Source organism: Ursus maritimus, unplaced genomic scaffold (genome assembly GCF_017311325.1).
Source record: "Ursus maritimus isolate PB19 unplaced genomic scaffold, ASM1731132v1 scaffold_25, whole genome shotgun sequence".
NCBI classification, from domain to species: Eukaryota; Metazoa; Chordata; class Mammalia; order Carnivora; family Ursidae; genus Ursus; species Ursus maritimus.
This window is the reverse complement of record NW_024425008.1, coordinates 37,218,219-37,234,871: the sequence shown is the minus strand read 5'-3', so window position 1 is coordinate 37,234,871 and position 16,653 is coordinate 37,218,219. Positions and strand designations below refer to the sequence as shown.

The following is a 16,653-nucleotide window of genomic DNA, read 5'->3' as shown; positions in this document are numbered from 1 at the left end:
AGTAAAGGTTAATTGAGAAAATAGCTTGCAAATCACTAGAATACTGTGAAACATGGACTAGGCGTCCAAAACCCCAAAATGTTCACTGTTCTCGTGGTTCTTCTCTCGCAGGGCCCTTTCCCCTTTTCTGTTGTTTCTGACATCTCTCCCTTCAACCTCCATGTTCCCTGCTCATGTGTTTCTCTTCTATGATTAGATCAACCAGTATTAATACCTTACTACTTGCTATTGCCTAATCAGATTTTACCCTACTTTAGTCATTTCTTAATATAACAGTTGCTTTTCCCCATGTTTTTCAAAGAATACTCTCAATTTCTGTGTTTTGATTAGATTGACAGATTTTTTTATTTCCTTCTCAGGGCAGTTTCCATTAAATGGGTTCTATTAGTTATGTTTAAAATGAAGGAGAAAAGAATACTTACTTAGTTAACATGGTAAAACTAAATGATTTGTAATGGCTTGAGTACCTGTCATCAAGGTATGTCTTCTAGCACCAGTTCTGGCTTGTTAGTGTGGCGGCCAGAATCACTTAACCATAACCATGGCTAAAATGGATGACCCTGTTACACAGCTATTAATTTAGAGTACAACATGGTGTGTCTTGAACTAGGAGTCTATGCTATGTATTGATGTCAGCAAAAATCATTTACAAATTCTTGCTTATGACCTGTCTCTAAGATAAGTCTCTAAACACTTCCTTATGCCATTAATAGAAGACATGAGACAAGAGGTGTGGCAGGCAGCTGTTTGATCTAGGGAACCTTTTGGTTAAAAACAAAGCCTTACTATTGATATTATGTCTTTAAAACTTTTCTATTTTATTTTATTGAGCTAATTGTCCTTTTTATGTGAATCTAAGATGTATTTCCTAAGTTACTTTGTGTTTTGGTAATCTCTTTTGTTTCTTCTCTGTATTATATGTAATATGTTAAGGTGCTAGTCCTTGCATGGAAGTTTACTTGTGGTTAAGAACAAATAATTAAGATAGTGAAAAGGATAATGTCTGTCTTTGTTTTACTTGCTTAATCACTGGGGCTTTTCCTCGTCAGGAGCTGTGTGGTTTTGTAGCTCTTAAGACAAACACCAGCATTCCCTAAGAAAGAAGCAGTATTTTGCATGTTTTGTTATATCTTGTATGCTGAGATCTCTTTTTGAGAGAGAAGCATATGTTTAGTGAGTTCATGTTTCTTGAAATATACATGATTCTTCAGACTGGAATCTAATGAAATAGGACTCCCATTTGAAAACCAAAGAGTTAAGGCTACAACAGAGGATAAAAGTGATCAAATGATTAGCCAGGGGCTAATAGAAATTCTGGGAAGAATGACAGATTGTATATTAGAAAGAAATATGATATCATATTCATTGAAGCTTTTACAACTAAAGATCTAAAAGAAATAATAGAAAATTACTGAAAGAGATGAATGCCTGAAACTTTAGAAATGCATGTGGTGTTGGATTAATCCAAGCAAGAAAGACTGATGGGCAGATAATAAATTACGTTGTATAGGAAGTCTGCATTCCTTGTGTTTAAGGTACTTTTGCCGCTTTTTCTCCTTGCAAGATACATTTAAACAGCTCTAGGCCAGTTTCAGAAAATTCAGCTCATGATTTTCATTATACCATATGTGTATGATTCTTTGGAATAGATAAAGTATTATAAACAAAGACCCCAAATCCTTGAGTGGAGGAGGTTAATCTGAACCTTCCTTCTGCATTTTTGCTTTTGACAGTGTGAACAATACAGAACACCTTTTCATAGACAGCCAATTGTAATGTCCCCAGACAAAAAGAGTTTGAAGAAAGGTACTGTATTTCTGTTGGGGAGAAGGCTGTACTTCGACAACTGTACTTTTGTGGAAGAATAAGTAGTCATAAATGTGTATATATGTATTTTCATTGCAGAGAAATGATTACTTAACTGTTCTAAATTTTATTTTGCCATGGGTACATCATTTTACTTAAAACATTATGTGTATCTGTCTGTGTGTGTAATTATTGTCTATCTTTATATAAATTTATATACGAACTAGTATATTTCCTTTTTTTCTTTCTTAAGTAGTCACACAACAGTGTAATAATTGTGGAGAAATTTAGCTATGTTTACATATGTTGTTAGAGAAAAACACACTCTTCTTAAACATTTGAGCCTTTTAATCAATTTTTCCCCAGATTTTTACCATTCAGACTTGGCATTCATTTGTGTTCTTAGCTTTTGTACGTCCAAGGAGAAAGTGAAGTGTTTCCTGAAATATAAATAAGTAATAAAATTAATGTGCGTACAGAGTATGCTCTTTATTCTTCTTGGATATATTCTTGGTCCTTTTTTAATATATCCTTAATCTCTGGGGGAAAGAGAGATTATTACTCTGTTAAACTGAAGCGCTGATTCCAATCATCTGGGTTTCTGTGTACTTAAAATGTAAGCTTAAACTCAAGTATTTATATATAGATGAGTTCTATATTCCATAACCATATTAAAATATTTCCTAATATATGGTGGAAGGTTTATAGGATTTATGTTTTTTTGTAGCTACATCAGAAATAGGATCATTATTAAAATGCTATAAAAGCTAGTTCTTTCTTGGATCCTGTCAGATAAAATGTAAGAAGTAATGTTAGCTTCAGGTTGCGATTGCATAATACAGATGAGCCCTGTTAATAAAATGGAATAAAAGTTGTAAGTTTTGTCCCTTTGTTTCCATTGAATCTTTCCTAATCAGTTTTAAAGGACAATTTAAAATGTAACTCATTATGCATTCTGTTTTTATTTTATAGTAACATGCATAACGTGTGTTGGAGGCAAGCAGAGAAAGGAAGAGGGAGGGAGGGAGACTTCTGGGGGCTGTCTCTAGTAAGAAGAAACAAGTAATCAGAATTATTAACTGTACTTATTTAACTGTTTCTTGTCAGTTGTTGCTAAACTAACTTCTAATGCCTTGCATAGGGTTGATAACATACAAATTTGTGCAAAACTTCAAAGAAAATTTCATTTATAAAAGGCCTGTAATTCAGACCGTTTCTCTTACCTAAATAGTTTGTCTTGGGTTTGAAATGTAAGCAAAGGATCCTTAATGAACTACCAGTTATTCTCTACAAAGTTACTTATCTCCATTCCTGGTGTGTATATACCTTTGGGATCGTGCAGTATGAGTTCATCTTCCACATGTTGTCAAAGCCCTAATGGACATCTGTGTTTCTGTATAGATTATTCTTTAAATGGCTAAAAATTATAGAATTCTAATAGGACCTATTTTTATCCTTTTTGCAGCTATGTCGTCTTATCTCTTAATTATTAAAACAGAGCTTCCTGCTGCTGTTTCAGAATTTTTGTCTGGAGACCATACTGGGTAAGAAAAAATACTTCAGGTTGTATCCATAAATTTGTTAATTCAATAAATACTTATTAATGATACGGAAAAATAGGGCAGGATGGAGAGGAACTATCTCTTGGAGAAGAGGAAAGGAGAAATTTCTGGGAATATGAAAGATTGAGATATAGGGAATGGGGGATGGTGGAAAGTATGGAGAGAGAGGTCTTAAACAAAGGAGGGGACTGGATCATGCTGCTGTTGCTTCTCCGCAAACCACAGTGATAAAGTTACAACCACACTTGTGAGGTTTCTATTCCAGAGCGTGGTTTGAAAAAATAAATGATTTGCAGGGACTTAATGATTTCATTTCCTGGTTTTTAACAATATTATAAACAATACTAAACCACATTATACTTCCTTTCTCCTTTATTATTTAAAAATTACTGGGTTCTAAAGACTCTTGACTCATCTCTTTTTATGGGAAAAATCAAATTTATTATACTTTTCCTTTCATTGCATAGAAAAAGAAATTTTGAGAAAAGGACACTTGACAGAATAAATTCTTTGAAGTGTCATCAAGTGATTTCACATAATTTCTAAACCACAACACAAAAACCTATCAGACTTTTAGACTTAAATATTTGGTCGTTTTGCTCTAATATTTGGACTTGTTCTGGACGGCAGGGCAAGTTTTAAAAATTAACTTTTTTAGCTTTTACAACTTGGCTTCCGTGAAAAAGTTCTACTTAGACAACTGCAAATACATATTTATAAGGAAAGTATGGTGTACTTTAGATCTGAATAGAAACTGGAAGTCCGTAATGATTTTTCATCATCAGAAGATACTGTGCCTTTGTGTAGGCCACATTCATTATCACCTTTGATGTCCACAACTGCCTTGCTTTGTCTTCTTTTAAATTTTATGCTCTTAGTTTGATGAACAATTGCTATAAGAAAGAGCTATGTGAAATTCACTTTTTCATTTGCTGTAAAAATATTCAGGACAATTCTGTTACTCAAAAACTTCTATGTGACAAATTTGTTTTATAGTTTAGGGCTAAGAACTGAGGGCATTGAGAGGTAGAATCAGGAACGTTAGACTAAGGAGACGTGTTCTATCCATGTCAGTGACCTCAGGAAATTGATTTTACTTCTTCTGGCCATATAACTTAATTTTGAGCCTTAGGTTTCTTCACCTGGCTTAATGTGGGTACCAATATTGCCTTCCTAACAAAGTTGTTGATATGATCAAATAAGATATTTTATATATATATATATATGTGCCATATATATATATATATATATATATATATATATATGCTTTTGTAAGTTCATGTAGTGTAAATGTGGAAAATTAAGAAATTCCATAATGTTGAATGTCAAATATACCCTCAATTAAAAATAAAGAAATTTCAATAATAACTATATTAAAGGTGGGATTTTCCCTGTTTACTGTGCCAGGGAGGTCAGAGTCAAATTTGAATGTACTGCATAAACTGTTAATCCTAATAGTTGTCATGTGTTTGCCTTTTTCTTGCTCCTGAATTTGGTGACTTCTATTTACTTTTTTTTTAAATTTTCATATATCTTTGTGGAAAGAGGAGGGATAAACATGCATATAAAGTTTTAGAAGTAATTAAGGTAGTATGAGGCTTCTAAAACCGAGGTCTTCTTTCTCTAAATGTGATACTTTTACCATAGCTTTCACTTTAAGTCAATTACTATTTATCTTATTGGGTTTTTTTGTTTCTGGTTTGCTTAAAAAAAAACAACCCATCTTACTCCTATTAGTAGAAAATTGATTAAAATGGTATTTTTATATGTCAGAAATGGATTTTTAAAGCTATACTTAAAATGCTGTGGCCAGTTTGCATCATCTTAGTTTTGATGAAAATTGCACACCGCTTTAACTGCCTCGTCTTGTTTTACATGTAATGTACATTTGCTTGTTTTGGATTTCAGAGTTGTAAAAAACACAGACTGTATTAATTGGTTAGAATGCAGATAAATCATCAATCTTTGAAGCTTAACGCTATAAAATAAGAAACAAATGTTATAGTTGACAACTATCTAGGGCAGTTTATTTCTAAATAAAGTTACATAGCAATATTTTTTTCTGAGATCAATATGATATTGTTATGCTTTTATTTCAGGGTTTGATTGACAATAAATTGCACTTACGATCTTTCAGGTGTGCTTATTTTCTGTGAGATTTGATGTACCTTTGTGAAATATAAACCTTTATAAAGATGTTATCAAAAAGAAACCTTATGTTCATAATATTCTAATTTCAGCAATTACTGTTAGAAGTCAGAAGCTATAATACTTACCCCAAACTTGTATGAGGCATCTGTACTTTTCAGAGAATAATTTATATTTTAAAAATCTATGGCTGTTAAAAGTTGGAAGCTCTCTGTTAACATTTAATGATCTTGTCAGGGGAATATGATTGACACAATTAAGTTGTCTTGCATTTGAGTTACATAATTGATATGGGATGTGAGTAAGATCCTAATTCAGAACATATGATACTCTTGTTCCATTCCATTCGAGAATGAAATTAAAGCAACTTATAAATAAATCTGGTTTTCATTAAAATATGGAAAAAAGCATCTGCATGCCAAAGCATTTGCAATACAGCTAAGGATTTATACTCTATATTTCATACTTGGAACATTTTTATCATATAGGATTAAATCCACAGATCAAACAAGTTTTCTAGGAAGTATAAAACTTTTTACTCTAATTCTTTTGGCTTAAAGGAATGTATATTTAGATTACAGTAGGAAAACAGGGGTTCTGTTAGAGAATTCTTTTCCCCCCTTAGGAAAAAATTTAAGGTTAGTATATTCTTCTAAAATCTTGATTTATAAAATATACTTATTTAATATGTGCTTTTTGAGATTACTTTTTACTGGTTTATATTTCTGGGGCTGGGTTTAATTTTGCAAGTTTAATCATCTCTGTTCTTTGGAAAATATCCATTACCAAACACAATTCAGTTGCCGGTGACATGCATATCAAATCTAAACTAACGTTAGTGTGTGTTACTGAATTGCCCTATAGTTGAATGATAAAGAAAATCACTTCGACAATTGGCTTTATTAATGTACCTGAGTAAGTATAAGAAATTAATAATAACCAGTAGTCAAGCAAGGGATAGAGAAATTATATTTTGCAATAAAGTTCTCTTTGTATTAGGAATTTAAAATTCAATCCTGTGACGAGAGCGTAAAGGAAAGCACCATCTTGAGAAAAACGAGGCAGTATCTGAAAAATAGCATAACTCAAGAGTGACCATTCAAGAGTAGAGATCAGGAGCTCCTGTGTGGCTTAGTCTGTTAAGCATCCAGCTCTCAGTTTTGGCTCAGGTCATGATCTCAGGCTCGTGAGATGGAGCCCCCTGTCTGCTTCTCTCCCTCTGCCCCTTCCCCTGCTCTCATGCATGCACGCTCTCTCTCTCAAATAAATAAATAAATCTTAAAAAAAAAAAGAGAGAGAGAGTGGAGATTGTTTCCATTTCTCCTATCACCAAGATCATTCTCATCCTTTCGCTGCTGTTACAGACATACAAGATGCAGTCGTTGAGCCAAATGATCTCCGAGGCCTCTTCTTGCGCTGGCATACCGTCACTGTGATGCTGAGAGACTGCGGGGAGGAGGGGACGTGGTCTTCAGTCCCACGGTTCAGTGCTTTGGGCAGTCTCGTGGCTTCTGGGCATGAGTGAATTGTGGTCTGACATAGTATAGTTGTAATAGTATAAGTTATAAAGTTCAGGATTTCAAAACGTTTGTTCTTATGCAACAGAAAAGAGTCTTTGGTCCTAAGGATTGATGTGCTCTTTGCACAACTCCCCCTTCATGACAGAAGGAACAGCAGTACTAACAGATGGAATCTGCTTTGCTGGCCCATTGGGCCTTTTTTCTCCTGACACTGCAATCGTCTGGGTCTGATATTGGGTCCCTGGAGGAAGAGATTTTAGGCGTAGAGCCCTGGGCTTTTTGCCAGCCTCAGAAACTTAGTTGCCAAGTGTTCCTCAATGAGGGGTATTTTGAAGTTCCCATTTTAATACTTACTCAAGACTGACTAGAAGATGAACCTGCCCGGTATCATTTTGCATTCTTAGTTTGTGTGCCCTTCGGTCCCCTACAGACAGGAATTGAGAGGCTCGTGTACATGCAGAGAGCACAGCTCCAGGTCCCTGAGTGCTAGAGATACTCGTGCTCAAGTTTTAGGTTCCGATACAGGCATTTCCTAAAGACACGAACTGGAGGGAACAGGGGAAAGGTGTGGTCATGGTGCTGTTTCTGCTGCCGCTCCTTCTTTTGTTCTGTTTCAAAGGAAGTTGTTGGCACCCACCAATACCCACTAAAGATACATTACAAAGGACTTCGTCTGAAACCAGGAATAAAAGAGACACAGTGAATCATGAAGTCCATGGTAGAAGCCAGGGGCTGAAGCCTGTGTAGGGGAAAACCTTTTCTTTCTTTCTTTCCTTGAGATATAATTAACATATAACATTGTATAAATTTAAGGTGTACAACATTTTGATACACTTGTGTATTACAATGTGATTACCACTGTAGTGTTAGCTAACCCCTCCATCAGGTTGTAGTTAAGGTCTACTCTCTTAGCAACTTTCAGGTATACGATACATTATTGTTAACCACAGTCACAGTCCCCAGAACTTACTCATCCCGTAACTGCAAGTTTGTCCCATTTGACCAATATCTCAGTTCCCTTGCTTCCTCTACCTCCAGCCCTGCTGGTGACCACTATTCTACTCTGTTTCCACGAGTTTGGCTTTTTTTGATTCTACGTATAAGTGATAAATGGTAATATTTTTCTGCCTGATTTATGTCACTTAGTATAACACCCTCAGAGTCCAACCATGTTGTCACAAATGGCAAGATTTCCTTCTTCTCATGGCTGGATACTACTCCATTATTCCACATATAGTATATATATAGTATTTATATATATATGGTATATGTGCTCTACATACACATGCACAGACCCCACATCTTCTTTATCCATTCATCCAGTGACAAACACTTCAGTCGTTTCCGTATCTTGACTATTGTGAATAATGCTGCAATAAATATGGAAATACACATATCTTTTTGATATCCTGTTTTTATTTCCTTTGGAGATGTCACCCGGAAGTGGCATTGCTGTATCATTTTTTTTTAAAGATTTATTTGTTTATTTATTTATTTGAGAGCGAGAGCACGTGCAAACACATGCGTGTGCATGAGCAGACGGGTGGGGGAAAAGGGAGAGGGAGAGAAATCCTCAAGCGGATTCCCAGCTGAGCACTCCTGATGCTAGGCTCCATCCCAGGACCCTGAAATCATGACCTGAGCTGAAATCAGAGCCAGGAACTCAACCAACTGAGCCACCCAGCTGCCCCTATTTTTAATTTTTTTAGGAACCTCCATACTATTTTCCCTAGTGGCTGAACCAGTTCACCTTCTCACTAACAGTTCACAAGGATTCCTTTATCTCCACTTGCTCACCAGCACTTGATAACCCATACTAACAAGTGTGAGGTGATATCTCGCTGTGGTTTGAATTTATATTTCTGTGATGATTACTGATGTTGAGCATCTTTTCATATACTTGTTGGCCATTTGTATGTCTTCTTTGGAAAAATGGCTGTTGGTTTCCTCTGTGCATTTTTAAACTGGATTGTTCAATTTTTTTTTTTTTTTTGCCGTTGAGTTGTATGAGTTCTTTATATATTTTGGATATTAACCCCTGTCAGTCATATGGTTTGCAAATATTTTCTTTCATTCCATAGATTACTCTTCATTTTGTTTATTGCTTCTTTTGCTGTGCAAAAGCTTTTTAGTTTGATGTAGTCCCACTTATTTTTGCTTTTGTTGCTTGTGCTTTTGGTATCATATCCAAAAAATTATTGACAAGGCCAATGTCAAGGAGCTTTCCCCCTGTGTTTTCTTATAGAAGTTTTATGGTTTCAGATACTACATTTAAGTCTTTAATCCATTTCGAGTTAATTTTTGTGAGTGCTATAAGATAGGAGAAAAATTTCATTTTCGTGCATGTGTTTTCCAGTTCTCCTAACACCATTTATTGAAGAGACTTTTTCCCCCATTGAACGCTCTTGGCTCCTTTGTCAGATACCAGTTTGGCTGTATATGGGCACAGAGTTATTTCTGAGCTCTTCATTCATTCCATTGCTCCGTGTGTCTATTTTTGTCAGTACTATACTGTTTTGATTACTACAGCAGCTTTATAGTATAGTTTGAGATCAGGAAGTGTGATGCTTTGTTTTCTCTCTCAGGATTGCTTTGGCCATGTGGGTTCCGTACAAATTTTAGGATTGTTCTATTTCTATAAAAAGTGTCATTAGAATCTTGATAGGGATTGCATTAAATCTATAGATGGCTTTGGGTAGTATGGACATTTTAACAAATTAATTTTTCCTATCCATGAACATAGATAGGATATATTTCCATTTGTGTTGTCTTCAATTTCTGTCATTAAAATCTTGTCTTACAGTTTTCAGTGTACTGATCTTCCACTTCCTTGGTTAAATTTATTCCTACATATTTTATTGTTTCTGATGCTATTGTAAATGGGATTGTTTTACTTCTTTTTCAGATATTTTGTTGTTAGTGTATAGAAATGTGACTGATTTCTGTATGTTGATTTTGTAACCTGCAACTTTACTGAATGTGTTGATTAGTTCTAACAGCTTTTTGGTTAAGTCTTTAGTACAGTCTCTGTATAACATCGTATGATCTGCAAATAAAGACAGATTTACTATTTCCTTTCCAATTTGGATGTTATTTATTTATTTATTTATTTATTTATTTATTTATTTAATCCTGCCTGATTTGTTCTAGCTAGGATTTCCAGTACTATGTTTAATAGGAGTAGTGAGAGTGGGCACCCTGGTGTTCCTGATCTTAGAGGAAAAGCTTTCAACCTTTCACTCTTTGCGAATGATGTTAGCTGTAGGTTTTTTGTATACAGCCTTTATTATGTTGAGGTATGTTCCTTCTATACCCAATTTGTCAAAGGCTTTTATTATAAAAAGGTTAATGTATTTTGTCAAATGCTTTTTCTGCATCTGTTGAGATGATCATATGATTTTTTTTTTAAAGATTTTATTTATTTATTCGACAGAGATAGAGACAGCCAGCAAGAGAGGGAACACAAGCAGGGGGAGTGGGAGAGGAAGAAGCAGGCTCATAGCAGAGGAGCCTGATGTGGGGCTCGATCCCATAACACTGGGATCACACCCTGAGCCAAAGGCAGACGCTTAACCGCTGTGCCACCCAGGCGCCCCGATCATATGATTTTTATCTTTCATCCTATCAATATTTATTGATTTGGATATGTTCAACCACCCTTGCATTCCAGGGATAAATTCCACTTAATCATGGTGTATGATCTTTTTAATGTGCCATTGAATTCATTTTGCTAATATTTTATTGAGGATTTTTACATTTATGTTCATTAGGGATATTGATGTGTGGTGTTCTTTTTTCATAGTGTGCTTATCTGGCTTTTATATTAGAGTATGCTACCCTTGTCAAATGAGTTTGGGAGTGTTCCCTTCTCTTCAGTTTCTTAGAAGAGTTTGAGAAGGATTGGCATAAATTCTTCTTTAAATACTTGGTAGAATTCATCAGTAAAACTATCTGGCCCTGGGCTTTTCTTTGTTGGGAAATTTTTGATTACTGATTCATTTTCTTATTATTGCTCTGTTCATCTTTTCTATTTCTCATGATTCAATTCTGATATGTTGTATGTTTCTAGGAATTTATCCATTTTCTTAATTTAACATGTTAGTGGGTGACTTAACTACCTGGTAGAAAAAGAGGATGAATTTTCACTACCCGGGAATTCTGAGAGTATCTGCCAAATGATTTGAAAAAATAATCCCTATTGTCTTTGATGCTCCAGCTGCCATATTGACATTAATTATACTTTGTTACTGTTGTGCGTGTGTATATATGTATAAGTTTCAGGGAAAAATGATTATAGAAAATTTAGAAAAGAAAGCAAATAAAAATCGTACATAATACCATCTCTTACCTCATCATTATTGTTTTATTTCCTTTTAATTTTTCTCAAAAGCTTTTAAAAACGTAGTTAATAATGATATATTTTATGTTTTTATCATTAGTATTTTCCATTTTACTAAACTTATCTTTTTTTTTAAACTGCATAGCATTCCACTGAATATGCTTTTATTGGCCTAATATTCTCTATTGTTAAATATATAGGACTTCCCTCCAGCTTCTTAATGTTGTATTCATAGCTTCATGCACATAGAATTCTTTATATTATAGATTATTTTCTTAGATTACCATATTTTTAGTGCTTTTGCTACATAATGTCATTGTTCTTCCAGAAGTAGTATTCATTTACAAGATCACTAGCAATGCCTGAAGGACCAGTTATGCCACATTCTTGAATATTACTTTTTAAATAATTTTAGTAGTTTAATTTCAACAGCCTCGTGTTTATTTCTTTAATTAGCACCAGAAATTGGATTTTTCTTCATGTGTATTTACTAGTTATACTTTCATAAATTGTTTGTCCTTTATGTACTAAAGTGAAGTCTTTACTGTTAAATTCTTGGGGAATTAACTCTAACTTTTTAAAATTTCCACACATGTATTTTATATTAGAAAATTGAAACCAGAATCTATATGCGAACAAGGAGAAAATAAAAATTGCTCATATTGCTACCACATAGAAATATCTCCTTCTGGTATTTTAAGAATATCCTTCTGAGCTTTTTGTTAATGTTCATCCAGTTTTTTTAAGTAACCAAATACATCATCACACTTTTAACCTACCTTTTTTTAAATTTAATATTTTAATGCCTTTATATGAAAAATGTAATACTTTTTTTTCCTGGTAATTCATGCTCTTTCTTGAAAATTTGAAAAATATAGAAAACTGTAAAGAAGAAAAATTACCTATCATTCTGCTACCCAGAGTGGATGGCTATCAATATGTTGCAGTTCTTTTCGATTTGTAACGAATCTGTACGTTTCCTCAACATTGCTAATCATGGCATATATATTTATGATTTCATATCATTATATTATTATATTATTTATTATATTATTATACCTATAAAATTTTCTTTCTTATGATTGTCCCGTAGTCCCATAATTTGTTTTAAAAGTGTCGTGGTCTTAGATATTTTTTTCCAATTTTCAATATTTTTAATGTTTTTAGTAAACCTCTTTTTACAGATATTTATGTTCTTATTGCTGATTGTTTATCTTTTATTTATTTTTTTTAAGTAGACTCCACACCCAGTGTGGAGCCCAGTGCAGGGCTTGAATTCATGACCCTGAGATCAAGGCCTGGGCTGAAATGCTGAAATCAAGAGTCGCTTAAGCAGCTGAGCCTCCCAGGCACCCCAACTGATTATTTATTTATTTATTTATTTATTTATTTATTTATTTATTTGAGAGAGAGAGAGAGAGACAGAGAGGGTGCACATGAGCAGGGAGGGGTGGGGGCAGGCAGAGGGAGGTGGGGGAGAATCTTAAGCAGGCTCCATACCCAGCACAGAGCCATCTGGGGGCTCCATCTCATGACCCTGAGATTATGACCTGAGCCAAAATCAGGAGTCAGACACTTACCCGACCAAGCCACGCAGGCACCCCCTGATTGTTTTTAATAGTCTTTTATAAGTGTTAAATATGTGAAGTTTTTCAATATCTTTTGCCAGATTGCTTTCCAGAAAGGTAATGCACACAGTTTTTACCCTCACCAGTTTTTAAGATTTATTTATTTAAGAGAGAGAGAGAGCGTGTGCACGAGCGGGGGGAGGGGCAGAGGAAGAGGGAGAGCACCCTCAGGCAGACTCCCCACTGAGCACAGAGGCTGACCCTGGGGCTCAGTGAGGTCATGAGGGGCCAGAAACAACAGCCAGACTCTTAACAGACGGGGCCAGCCAGGCACCCTTACCGTCACCAGTTTGTGTGCGCCTTGTCGCTCCTCGCCGACATTGACTATTACCTTACTTTTAAATAGGTGCTAATTTGGTAGTTGAAAATGGTATCTCATTGTTTTGATACCTTTCTTAAATATAAATTCATTAATAAGAATGATAGGATTTCACAAGAACATATTTTAATGAAAGGAAGTAGGCTTTTCCTAATGGGTGGTTGTAATGGTTTAACTGTGTGTGTGTGTGTGTGTGTGTGTGTGTGTGTGTACACAAGCACTGGATTCCTGTGCCTAAAATAGGACTTTTTTTTTTTTTTTTCTAATAGGTCTTGGTATCTTGATGGACAAACGCTACTAATAATCATTTGTGTTGGCATTGTGTTCCCTCTTGCGCTTCTTCCTAAAATAGGTAAGTCTTTAGAAAAGAGGCTAGTTTTTGTTTAGAAGGAAGAAAGAAGATAATGTTAAGGGCCTTTACATTTCACAATACCACATTTTTAGCAGAAGGGTGGTAGTGGTGAATAATTTTGAACTTGGACTTCGTTTAGGTTGTTCAGCCTTCAGCCTTGCTTAGTTAGCCTGTTACTTGGTTTGCAGGAGTATTTTGTCGGCCCCACTAAAGTAAAATCTTTACAGTGGAACATTAAAGAGCAGCCTTTCCTCCCAGTGTGCCATTAGTGATAAGCCGGTTCCGGTTCTGCTGTACAGAGCTGCATAAGTGGCCTGTGGTAGAGAGTTGGAGTGTTGTTATTCTCAGCCCCAAGCCCCAGACACCACGCGCTGTGATAGAAAACACGCCCGAGATGGATAGCTTTAGCTGCGTGTTAGGATCGCTTTCCTTATAAATTGCGTTTCATTTTACTGTTATTTTACAGGCTTTCTTGGCTACACAAGTAGTTTATCATTTTTCTTTATGGTGTTCTTCGCTCTAGTGGTAAGTTTAAAATCTAGTACATTGCTTATCTCCTCACTGATATTGAACTTATCGTGTTAATGTCTTCTTTTTTTCTTGTAACTCTGTTTTCTGTCAGAGTTTTGTTTCAGTGTGTTATTAAAAGCACTTTTATTCCACAAAAGTATTTCTTTTATTGTATCTATTTTGAAGAGGCTTAGCTAGAGCACCCTTTCACATCCAGTATCTCTTTTGGTTAACTAGAAAGGAGGGAACACTGATTCTGTTAAAACCTCAGATGGCATTTAATTCTTTGTGTAGGTGTGTATCCATTTATTTCTGTAAAATACTGGGTGTGTATGTGATTAAACTCTTCCTTGTGTTGAAAAACGAGTGAAAGAAAATGCTACCCAAAGGAGCAACACAACACACAGTAGTTGAATCATATCACAGAGCCAGATTTTCAAGTTGTCACAATAATCTAGGATGCAGTTCATTTAGGTTGAACTCTCTTCTGGGATGCGAAGATAAAACAACTTTAGATTATTTAAATGAAGTGGAAGTAACCCTAGTTTTAGTGTACAGAAATACTGTAATGGATGCTCTTAAAACTAAAACACTTAACAGTATTTACATTTAATCATATGTTGAATTTATCAGCGTTAAAAATCATTGCTCTCCCCACCTCAAATTGACTTCTTTCTTAAAAGTAAATGAAATGAACATATGCTTTTTTTTTCTTCAATTAATTTAGATATAATCGACATGCAGCACTGTATAACTTAAGGTGTACAGCATAAAGACTTGACTTTCATATGTAGCAAAATGTTTACCACAATAAGTTTAGGTAACATCCATGAACATACACTCTTTAGGGTCCACATTGAACAGGGAGACAACAGTTATTCTCACCATAAGTGGATTTTTTTTTTGGAGTGGTACTTTATATTTGAGTATAGTTGACCGTGTTACGTTAGCTTCAGGTGTACAACATAGTGATTTGATAAGTTTATACATTACGCTTTGCTCACAAATGTGGCATCTGTCACCGTACAGTGCTATTGCAGTATCGGCGACTATATCCTTATGCTGGACCTTTTATTTCCATGACTTATTTGTTCCATAACCCGGAGTCTGTTTCTCCCACTTCCCTTTATCCATTTTGCCCATCCCCCTTCCTTCCTCCCCTCTGGCCACCATCAGTTTGTTCTCTGTTTTTATAGGTCTGATTCTGCTTTTTGTTTTTTATTCATTTGTTTTTTTCAGATTCCACATATGAGTGAAATCATATGGTATTTGTCTTTTTCCGTCTGACTTATTTCGCTTAGCAAAATACCCTCTAGGTCTATCTCATCTATGGCACTGTCTCATCCTTTTTTATGGCTGTGTGATATTCCGTTGTGTTTGTAAATGCGCGCACACACGCGCACACACACCCACCCACCCATCTTCCTTATCCATTTGTCTGTTGATGGATATTTAGGCTGCTCCCATATCTCGGCTATTATAAATAGTGCTGCAGTAAACATAGGGGTGCATGTATCTTTTTGAATTAGTGGTTTTGTTTTCTTTGGGTAAATGCCCAGTAATGGAATATTGAATCATATGGTATTTGTATTTTAAATATTTTGGGGTACCTCCACAGTTTTCTACAGTGACTGTATCAGTTTACATTCCCTTCATCAGTGCCCGAGGGTTCTTTTTTTTCTATATCTTCACCAGCACTTCTTAGTTCTTGTCTTTTTGATTTTAGTCATTCTGATAGTTGTAAGATAATATCACATTGTGGTTTTGATTTGCATTTCCCTGATAATTAGTGATGCTGAACGTCTTTTCATGCGTCCGTTGGTCATCTGTATGTCCTCTTTGGAAAAATGTCTATTCAAGTCCTCTGCCCATTTTTTAATTGGATTTTTTTTTGACATTGAGTTGTATATGTTGTTTATGTATTTTAGATACCCCTTATCAGGTATAGCATTTGCAAATATCTTCTCCCATTTAGTAGGCTTCCTTTTTGTTTTGCTGGTGGTTTCCTTCACTGTGCAAAAAAAGCTTTTTATTTTAATGTAGTCCAAATAGTTTATTTTTGCTTGCATTTCCCTTACTTTAAGAGACATGTCTAGAAAAATGTTGCCATGGCTGATGTCAGAGAAATTATTGCCAGTGTTCTCTTCTAGGAATTTTATGGTTTTAGGTCTCACATTTAATCCTAATTAAAGTTCTTTAATCCATTTTGAGTTTATTTTTCTGTATGGTCTTAGAAAGTAGTCCAGTTTCATAAACTGTTTGTTGAGAAGCATCTGTATGGTTAGGAATGACCTAGGTATGCAAATGAACAGATGGATGTGAAAGAGAATCAGTCTAGATAACACTGAATTTTTTCCTCACAGATAATTGGCAATCCAAGCATTGCATAGGTAAGAATAATTTGGTTTTTATAGCCAATAGTTTGAGCATGTGAAATATATTGATACGATATGTCTTTTGTAGTTTTCA

General features: G+C 35.0%; 1 protein-coding gene across 5 annotated transcripts in view; it reads left to right on the top strand.

Moving 5' to 3' along the window:
* SLC38A6 (solute carrier family 38 member 6) overlaps window positions 1-16,653 on the top strand; it is a 78,810-nt gene that overhangs the window by 26,530 nt on the left and 35,627 nt on the right. For all 5 annotated transcript variants that reach the window (XM_008701243.2, XM_008701249.2, XM_008701238.2 and 2 more), the window contains exons 6-8: window positions 3,272-3,350; window positions 13,592-13,674; window positions 14,141-14,199. In XM_008701243.2, coding sequence (XP_008699465.1) covers window positions 3,272-3,350; window positions 13,592-13,674; window positions 14,141-14,199 — 221 coding nt within the window. The remainder of the gene's footprint in view (window positions 1-3,271; window positions 3,351-13,591; window positions 13,675-14,140; window positions 14,200-16,653) is intronic.